We start from the raw sequence: 10,245 nt of genomic DNA on the forward strand, positions 1-10,245 counted from the left end.
ATATTCCTAAATCCTAAGTCCCTTCTTCCCCAAAATAACTCTGTATTGACGTTATAATCAGTGTTTTTATTATAAAGATCAGCAAGATCCTGTAAATGACAGTGACCTTTAAAATTATACCTAGATTGTAAATATATTTCCAGGTCAAAAATTGAAACGGTTGTATTATCTACAGTAGTTTATTTATAAAATATTTTACCAGGAAGTAATACATTGAGAGTTACCTCTCGTTTTCAAGTATGTCCTGGGCAAGGAGTAAAACAAATAGTACATGGTTACAAGTACAGTTACATAAATGAACAGGGTATACATTATATACAAGACATTGCGTGCACAGTTATAGAAAATATATATTATGAGCGTATGTAACAGTTACAGACCAGGTTAAAGTGTGAGACAGCCTTAGATTTGAAAGAACTTAAACTGGTGGTGGATGTGAGAGTCTCTGGTAGGTTGTTCCAGTTTTGGGGTGCACGGAAGGAGAAGGAGGAACGTCCAGATACTTTGTTGAGCCTTGGGACCATGAATAGTCTTTTGGAGTCTGATCTCAGGTGATAGGTGCTGCAGGTAGTAGGGGTGAGGAGATTGTTCAGGTAGCTGGATAGCTTGCCCATGAAGAATTTAAAGGCAAGACAGGAAAGGTGAACTTTGCGTAGTGGTATCATTCGGAATATGGGATCTATTATAAAATAACTTTTTTAATGATGGTTTACGAATAAACTTATGAAGTTCCATTTATGACAAACCTCTGTTGTCTGTCCTTCAACCAGTTTTCAATCCGGGTGCATATATTATTACTGAGTCCAATTTTCTTTATTGTGTACACCAACCTCTTGTGTGGAACCGTATCAAAAGCCTTTGCAAAATCTAAGTAGACCACATCAACTGCATTACCCTGGTCTAAATTCCTACTTACCTCCTCAAAGAAACAAATAAGGTTAGTTTGGCAAGATCTATCCTTCATAAATCCATGCTGACTATTACTAATAATTTTGTTTTCCATTAAGTATTCCTGAATATTATCCCATATTAAACCTTCAAGTAGTTTCCCTACTATTGAAGTCAGGCTTACAGGTCTGTAATTCCCTGGTTTTGATCTAGCTCCCTTTTTAAATATAGGCACCACATCTGCTTTACGCCAATCTTGTGGTACTGAGCCTGTGGAAATGGAGTCATTGAATATTAAATGTAATGGTTTTGCTATTACTGAGCTTTACTCCTTGAGAACTCTTGGATGTATTCCATCGGGGCCAGGTGCCTTATTTATTTTCATTTTTTCAAGTCGCTTATGAACTTCTTCCTCAGTTAACCAATTGTTCATTAATATGGAGGTTGTGGCTTCCTCCTGCGGCACTACTATTGAACTTGATTCTTCCCTGGTAAACACAGAGGTAAATCATTTGTTTAATACCTCTGCTTTTTCCTTATCTCCAATAATCTGCCTACCCATCTCACACTGAAAGGGTCCCATATTTTCTTTTCTCATTTTTTTGTTATTAATGTACTTAAAGAACTTTTTAGGGTTGACCTTACTTTCTATTGCAATCCTTTTTTCATTATCCATTTTTGCTAATTTGATTGCCCTTTTGCAATTTTTGTTACATTCCTTATAATTCTGATACGATGTCTCTGTCCCTTCTGACTTAAAGAATCTAAACGCCTTCCTCTTCTTGTCCATTTCCTCCCCTACCTGTTTATTTAGCCACATTGGTTTTGACTTATTTCTTTTATACTTATTACCCAAAGATATACACTGATAAGTGTACTTTTCTAACAATGTTTTAAAGACTGCCCATTTATCTTCTACATTTTTCCCTGCAAAAACATCATCCCATTCATTGTATTACTACTAGATTAGACCTCAGTTTATTACAATCTGCCTTTCTAAAGTTTAAGGTATTTGTTGAACCCAAGTAATCTGTTTTTTGATCATTTATTTCAAATGAGACCATGTTATGATCACTGTTACCCAAATGTTCCAGGACTTGAATATTTGTTATTACTTCTACATTGTTTGATATGACCAAATCCAGAACTGCCCCTCTCCTGGTTGGTTCCTCAATAATTTGGGTCATATAATTGTCTTTAAGCACCCCCAAAAACCTGTTTCCTTTTGTTGTAACGCTAATCTCATTGCCCCAATCTATGTCTGGATAATTAAAATCCCCCATTATGCAAATATGACCCAGTTTTGATGCCTTCTCCAATTTCAAAAGTATTTTACCTCCCTCAATCTCACAGATATTTGGGGGTTTATAGCATATTCCCACAAACATTTTCTTTATACTTTTACCTCCACTGCTAATTTCTATCCACAAAGTCTCTACATTTTCATCATTCCCTTCATAGACATCATCCCTTATAATAGATTTTAGATCCGGTTTAACATATAAACATACTCCACCTCCCCTTCTATTTGGACGATCCTTCCGAAAAAGAGAATAACCCTCCAGATTAACTGTCCAGTCCTGAGTTTCATCCCACCATGTTTCAGTAATGCCTATGATATCACACTGCTCCCTTGTAGCTATTAATTCAAGTTCCCCCATTTTATCTGTCAGGCTTCTTGCATTAGCAAGCATGCATTTCAGGTTTTTTTCAGTCTGTACTATTATCTTATCTGCTCCTTCCTTTCTGCTCCCACTTGGTTTAGTCTTTAGAAGTTTTCTAGTATTATCTGTATTTACTATGGGTGTCTCGCTGCTTGTCACACTCGCACTTGCCCCCATTCTACCTCCATACCACCTTGTATCCTCATCTATTCCATTTAATTCATTATCTGTTTCATATCCCTGGTGTGCGTTCACATGTGTACAGTATGTAATATAGCGTGCGTATGTATGTAATATAGCGTGTGCATGTAATATAGTGTGTGTATGTAATATAGCGTGTGCATGTAATATAGTGTATGTGCATGTAATATAGTGTGTGCATGTAATATAGTGTGTGTATGTAATATAGCGTGTGCATGTAATATAGTGTGTGCGTGTGCGTATGTATGTAATATAGCGTGTGCATGTAATATAGTGTGTGTGTGTGTATGTAATATAGTGTGTGTGTGTGTGTGTATGTAATACAGCGTGCGTGCGTATGTATGTAATATAGCGTGTGCATGTAATATAGTGTGTGTGCGTGTATGTAATATAGTGTGTGCATGTAATATAGTGTGTGCGTGTATGTAATATAGTGTGTGCATGTAATATAGCGTGCGTGCGTATGTAATATAGCGTGTGCATGTAATATAGTGTGTGTGTGTGCGTGTATGTAATATAGTGTGTGTATGTAATATAGCGTGTGCATGTAATATAGTGTATGTGTATGTAATATAGCGTGTGCATGTAATATAGTGTGTGCGTATGTAATATAGTGTGTGCATGTAATATAGTGTGTGCGTGTGTGTGTGTATGTAATATAGCGAGTGCGTATGTATGTAATATAGCGTGTGCATGTAATATAGTGTGTGCGTGTGTATGTAATATAGTGTGTGTGTGTGTATGTAATATAGCGTGCGTGTGTATGTATGTAATATAGCGTGTGCATGTAATATAGTGTATATGCATGGAGGCGCGTGTGTATAGTGTGTATGGAGGCGCGGGTGTATAGCGTGCGTATGGAGACACGTGCGTATGGAAACAGGTGTGTATGGAGACGCGTGTGTATGGAGATGCCTGTGTATAGCGTGTGTGTGTGTATGGAGACACGTGTGTATAGCGTGTGTGTATGGAGATGCGAGTGTATAGCATGCATGTGTATAGCGTGCGTGTGTATGGAGAAGCGTGTATATAGCGTGCGTGTGTATGAAGACACGTGTGTGTATAGGCATAAGGGGGGGGGGGGGAAACAAGCGCAAAAAACTGTAAACTAGAAGGATACGTAGTCGTCCAAATGATAGATTCCCTTGATGGGGCCGCAAATGGGTTCGTTCAGAGCCACTCGTGTTTGTTAGGAGGGTGAAGTTCCGATTGCCACAAACTCATCAAATAAGGAAATATATATAAAAAAGGAGAAGGAAGAGAAAACACAATAGTGTCATATTGTAAGTAACCGTCAAGGCAAAAAGTGCTACACTCACATTAGGCGAGGATAGACGGGCATTGCGGTTGTTAAGTGAACCCCACTGATGAGCAGGAATCTCCGTGGATAGGATATAACTGGCACTGTGGACCTTCTCTCGTAGTCGGACTCGCAGCGTTATTATAGGTTCCTCATCAGCAGGATACTCTCCTCCAATCCCAAAACTTGCAGCGTCAATGTCATCTCCTCCGCAGCAGGATAATCTCAATAAAGAGATGACACAAACAGTGTGATACTGTATACACAATTCATAAATAGTGTGATACTGTATACACAATTCATAAACAGTGTGATACTGTATACACAATTCATAAATAGCTGAAGCCAAATGGACACTCACATTAGAATAGATATAAAAAAGCTTATGGTTGTTAAAGTTACCAACTTCACCGGGAATTACTGGAATAACTGGAACATTTCCAAGAACACCGGAAAAGGACGCAGGAAAAGGACGCAGGAAAAGGACGCAGGAAAAGGACGCAGGAAAACAGGATAAATCTTTATAATAAAAAATATATATATAAAAACACAAAAACCAGAAGGCCACAGAAGCTGTACAGGGAACAACTGCTAACACAACTCCCAATAAACCCCAGTGATGGCCACACACCAGGGGTTAAGGACAGAGAGGGTGACAGCTCCAGACAGCTCCCAAGAAACTCCTGCTAATGGTATATGGGTAGAGTAAAGTCCCAACGCGTTTCGTCTGTATAGCCTGTGTGTGTGAATGGAGACGCGTTTCTGTATAGCCTGTGCGTGTGAATGGAGACGCGTTTCTGTATAGCCTGTGCGTGTGAATGGAGACGCGTGTGTATAGCGTGTGTGTGTTTTCTTATCTATTCTATTTAGTTTCTTGGTGTGCGTGCGCGTGTGTACAGTATGTAATATTGTGTGCATGTGTATGTAATATAGCGTGTGCATGCAACATAGTGTGTGTGCGTGTGTATGTAATATAGCGTGTGAATAGCGTGTATGTGCATGGAGACACGTGTGTATAGCGTGCGTGTGCATGGAGATGCGTGTGTATAGCGTGCGTGTGTATGGAGACTCGTGTGTGTAGCGTGCGTGTGCATGGAGACGCGTGTGAATAGCGTGCGTGTGTATAGCATGTGTATAGCCTGTGTGTGTGTATGGAGACGCATGTATAGCGTGCGTGTGTATGGAGACGCGTGTATAGCGTGCGTGTGTATAGCCTGTGTGAGTGTATGGAGACGCATGTATAGCGTGTGTGCATGGAGACACGTGTGTGTATAGCGTGTGTGCATGGAGACACGTGTGTATGGAGACGCGTGTGTATAGCCTGTGTGTGTGTATGGAGACGCGTGTGTATAGCGTGTGTGTATGGAGACGCGTGTGTATAGCGTGTGTGTATGGAGGTGCTCAGTTGTCCTTGCCTTTGAAGTGGGATATCCCAGGTCACATCCCTGTCACCTCCTTGTGACAAGTCACTACCAAAATTAGAGTGTAAGCTCTTGGCCTCGCTGTGCCACGTGCAGCGCTGCGTGGTGTCATGTTATTATCTGTTTCCTCTGGTCACAGGACTCGGCCACAGCTCAGCGACTGTCCACGTACGACAACGTCCTGCCGTGCCCCCCGTCCTTACCCAGCAGCACGTGGCCCTCCTCCTGTAACCTCTCACTGGCAGATTCCGTGGGCAGCTGCTCGGCCTGCCGGGGGAGCCACGTGTCTCAGGCTTCCGTGTCACCGTCACACAGCGACCGCGGCACCCTGCGGCTGGCAGGCAGCGCCGAGCGGCTAGAACTGTGCGTGAGCAGCAGCGAGCACAGTGACGCCACGACCTCCGCGTCCGGACACGCGTGGGAGACCTGCCACAGAATGGTGACGGAGCTGAAAGAGGAGCTCGGAAAGCAGAGGGGGGAGTACGAGGACCGGATACAGAGGTGATACATATTCCTCCCTGGGGCCGAGAGGCCAGCGTGGGCCACGCAGTGAGGGGGGCCACGCAGTGAGGGGGGCCACGCGTGGGCCACGCAGTGAGGGGGGAGTACGAGGACCGGATACAGAGGTGATACATATTCCTCCCTGGGGCCGAGAGGCCAGCGTGGGCCACGCAGTGAGGGGGGCCACGCGTGGGCCACACAGTGAGGGGGGAGTACGAGGACCGGATACAGAGGTGATACATATTCCTCCCTGGGGCCGAGAGGCCAGCGTGGGCCACGCAGTGAGGGGGGCCACGCAGTGAGGGGGGCCACGCGTGGGCCACGCAGTGAGGGGGGAGTACGAGAGCCGGATACAGAGGTGATACATATTCCTCCCTGGGGCCGAGAGGCCAGCGTGGGCCACGCAGTGAGGGGGGCCACGCGTGGGCACGCAGTGAGGGGGGAGTACGAGAGCCGGATACAGAGGTGATACATATTCCTCCCTGGGGCCGAGAGGCCAGCGTGCGCCACGCAGTGAGGGGGGCCACGCAGTGAGGGGGGAGTACGAGGACCGGATACAGAGGTGATACATATTCCTCCCTGGGGCCGAGAGGCCAGCGTGCGCCACGCAGTGAGGGGGGCCACGCGTGGGCCACACAGTGAGGGGGAGTACGAGGACCGGATATAGAGGTGATACATATTCCTCCCTGGGGCCGAGAGGCCAGCGTGGGCCACGCAGTGAGGGGGGCCACGCAGTGAGGGGGGCCACGCGTGGGCCACGCAGTGAGGGGGGAGTACGAGAGCCGGATACAGAGGTGATACATATTCCTCCCTGGGGCCGAGAGGCCAGCGTGGGCCACGCAGTGAGGGGGGCCACGCAGTGAGGGGGGCCACGCGTGGGCCACGCAGTGAGGGGGGAGTACGAGAGCCGGATACAGAGGTGATACATATTCCTCCCTGGGGCCGAGAGGCCAGCGTGGGCCACGCAGTGAGGGGGGCCACGCGTGGGCCACGCAGTGAGGGGGGAGTACGAGAGCCGGATACAGAGGTGATGCATATTCCTCCCTGGGGCCGAGAGGCCAGCGTGGGCCACGCAATGAGGGGGGCCACGCGTGGGCCACGCAGTGAGGGGGGAGTACGAGAGCCGGATACAGAGGTGATGCATATTCCTCCCTGGGGCCGAGAGGCCAGCGTGGGCCACGCAGTGAGGGGGGCCACGCGTGGGTCACACAGTGAGGGGGGAGTACGAGGACCGGATACAGAGGTGATGCATATTCCTCCCTGGGGCCGAGAGGCCAGCATGGGCCACGCAGTGAGGGGGGAGTACGAGGACCGGATACAGAGGTGATGCATATTCCTCCCTGTGGCCGAGAGGCCAGCGTGGGCCACGCAGTGAGGGGGGCCACGCGTGGGCCACACAGTGAGGGGGAGTACGAGGACCGGATACAGAGGTGATACATATTCCTCCCTGGGGCCGAGAGGCCAGCGTGGGCCACGCAGTGAGGGGGGCCACGCAGTGAGGGGGGAGTACGAGAGCCGGATACAGAGGTGATGCATATTCCTCCCTGGGGCCGAGAGGCCAGCGTGGGCCACGCAGTGAGGGGGGCCACGCGTGGGCCACACAGAGGGGGGAGTACGAGGACCGGATACAGAGGTGATGCATATTCCTCCCTGGGGCCGAGAGGCCAGCGTGGGCCACGCAGTGAGGGGGGCCACGCGTGGGCCACGCAGTGAGGGGGGCCACGCGTGGGCCACGCAGTGAGGGGGGAGTACGAGGACCGGATACAGAGGTGATGCATATTCCTCCCTGTGGCCGAGAGGCCAGCATGGGCCACGCAGTGAGGGGGGCCACGCAGTGAGGGGGGAGTACGAGGACCGGATACAGAGGTGATACATATTCCTCCCTGTGGCCGAGAGGCCAGCGTGGGCCACGCAGTGAGGGGGGCCACGCGTGGGCCACGCAGTGAGGGGGGAGTACGAGAGCCGGATACAGAGGTGATACATATTCCTCCCTGTGGCCGAGAGGCCAGCGTGGGCCACGCAGTGAGAGGGGCCACGCAGGGAGAGGGGCCACGCGTGGTGTAGGGCGATTGCAGGTAGTGATACCATTCTGTGGAGCCGTATTGGGTTCAGATAATGAATAAATAACTGCTTGTGACGGCGGCACAGAGCAGCGCGTACAAAGAGGCCATTCCTGGAAATAATAAAACCCCGCAGCTCAACGCTGAACCTGACGCTGACTCACCTCTGCTGAAGCAGAGAGATCCTGAAAACCTGACCTGTTGGTGGCCCCTGAGCACTGGCGTTAGAACAGAGGTGGCTATTTATTAACTTTTATCAAATAGAGTCCAGGGGCGGCAAACTCTAGTCCTCACTGCTTCAGCACAGGTGGCCCGGTCTTTGACTGAGCCACTGATTGAGCCACCTGTGCTGAAGCAGGGATATCCTGAAAACCTGACCTGTTGGTGGCCCCTGAGGATTGGAGTTGAGCCCCTATAATCTAGATTAATCTCTGTAAATATGTCCCTGCTTGGGTTCAGTGGGGTCCCAGAAGTGTGCGCAGCTTCGCGTTGTCGGGGTGGAGGGTTGGTGTTATACACAAGCTAATGGCTAATGGCCTGTCCTGTTTTTGTTCTCAGTTTGGAGAGAGCCAGAGCAGAGATGCGACTCCGGGTGAGCTGCCTGCAGGAAGCGCTGGATCAGGAGAACAAGCGAAACGCGTTGCTGGAAATCAAACTGCGAAACTCTGAGCGCGCGCGGGAGGGCGCCGAGCTCCGGAACAGCCTCCTGCAGAGGGAGATGGAGGAGTTCTTCCAAACTCTGGGGAGCGTAACCCAGGCCCGGGCTGCAAATCAGGCCGAGTGAGGCGGAGGAACGCGACGCGGCGGCCAATCGCCCGCATAGCCGCGGGAAACACGGAGACGCTGCCAGGCCCTTGCACTTCAGCGCGGGCTGAGAAGCGCGTCGGCTGGAGACGCGGAATGCACAGACAGAACCTCCGGGCTGTAACGGAACAAACCAAACCAGTAAAACCAGTTCAGAGGCGCCAGATTCAGCGCAGCTTTCTGTGGGAATGGCAGCTTCAGCGCAGCTTTCTGTGGGAATGGCAGGTTCCGCGCAGCTTTCTGTGGGAATGGCAGGTTCCGCGCACACTTAATGCAGTTCTGGAGGAACAATTGGACGGGCCCATTGTGGGTACGTTATAGCATATAGCACTGCAGGGTGACCCGGAGGACCAGTGACCCACAGTCTGTCCCTCCCACTGCAGGGTGACCCGGAGGACCAGTGACCCACAGTCTGTCCCTCCCACTGCAGGGTGACCCGGAGGTCCTGTCACCCATCCTGTCTGTCCCTCCCAATGCAGGGTGACCCGGAGGACCAGTGACCCACGCTCTGTCCCTCCCACTGCAGGGTGTCCCGGAGGACCTGTCACCCATCCTGTCTGTCCCTCCCACTGCAGGGTGACCCGGAGGTCCTGTCACCCATCCTGTCTGTCCCTCCCACTGCAGGGTGACCCGGAGGGCCAGTGACCCACGGTCTGTCCCTTCCACTGCAGGGTGACCCGGAGGGCCAGTGACCCACGGTCTGTCCCTTCCACTGCAGGGTGACCCGGAGGTCCTGTCACCCATCCTGTCTGTCCCTCCCACTGCAGGGTGACCCGGAGGACCAGTGACCCACAGTCTGTCCCTCCCACTGCAGGGTGACCCGGAGGTCCTGTCACCCATCCTGTCTGTCCCTCCCACTGCAGGGTGACCCGGAGGACCAGTGACCCACAGTCTGTCCCTCCCACCAGCTCAGGTCTCAATGTTGGTGACCATCAGCCGATTATTAAAGGTGTTGCATGGAAATGTATAAAGAATGTATCTGAATGTGGGAGGGGTCTGTGCGCGGGAGGGTGGGGGGGTCTGCGTGGGAGGGTGGGGGGGTCTGTGCGTGGGGGGGAGGGAGGGGTCTGTGCGCGGGGGGGGGGAGGGAGGGGTCTGTGCGCGGGGGGGGGGGGGGTCAGGAATTCCGATATTCCCAAAAGTCTCATTATTTATAAGCTGGGAGAGTCCTTGGGAAAGTTAGCGCAATGTAATCACGCGGTTACTGTGATGTGTTCTGCGGATATATACTACAGAACAGTGATATGATTGCAGGGGGACGTCCCAGGCAATACATACCGTATATTAATCAGCGGCGGACACAGATACACGTATATAGCTTATACCGCGGCATATATAAAGATGGAGTCTCTGTGTGCCAGACTTATACAGTGATAAGAACACCGCGTCCTCGCTGGTGGTTATGA

At 50.2% G+C, this 10,245-nt stretch overlaps 1 protein-coding gene across 1 annotated transcript in view; it reads left to right on the forward strand.

Moving 5' to 3' along the window:
- The window catches only part of LOC142476215 (rho GTPase-activating protein 22-like), a 29,259-nt gene extending 19,484 nt beyond the window's left edge, over positions 1 to 9,775 (forward strand). The window contains exons 3-4 of the mRNA XM_075581706.1: positions 5,614 to 5,975; positions 8,594 to 9,775. Of these exons, the coding sequence (XP_075437821.1) occupies positions 5,614 to 5,975; positions 8,594 to 8,819 (588 nt within the window). The 3' untranslated portion in view covers positions 8,820 to 9,775. The remainder of the gene's footprint in view (positions 1 to 5,613; positions 5,976 to 8,593) is intronic.
- The last annotated feature ends 470 nt before the right edge of the window (positions 9,776 to 10,245 follow it).

The sequence above is a fragment of the Ascaphus truei genome, unplaced genomic scaffold, assembly GCF_040206685.1.
Source record: "Ascaphus truei isolate aAscTru1 unplaced genomic scaffold, aAscTru1.hap1 HAP1_SCAFFOLD_1503, whole genome shotgun sequence".
In the NCBI taxonomy this organism is placed as follows: Eukaryota; Metazoa; Chordata; class Amphibia; order Anura; family Ascaphidae; genus Ascaphus; species Ascaphus truei.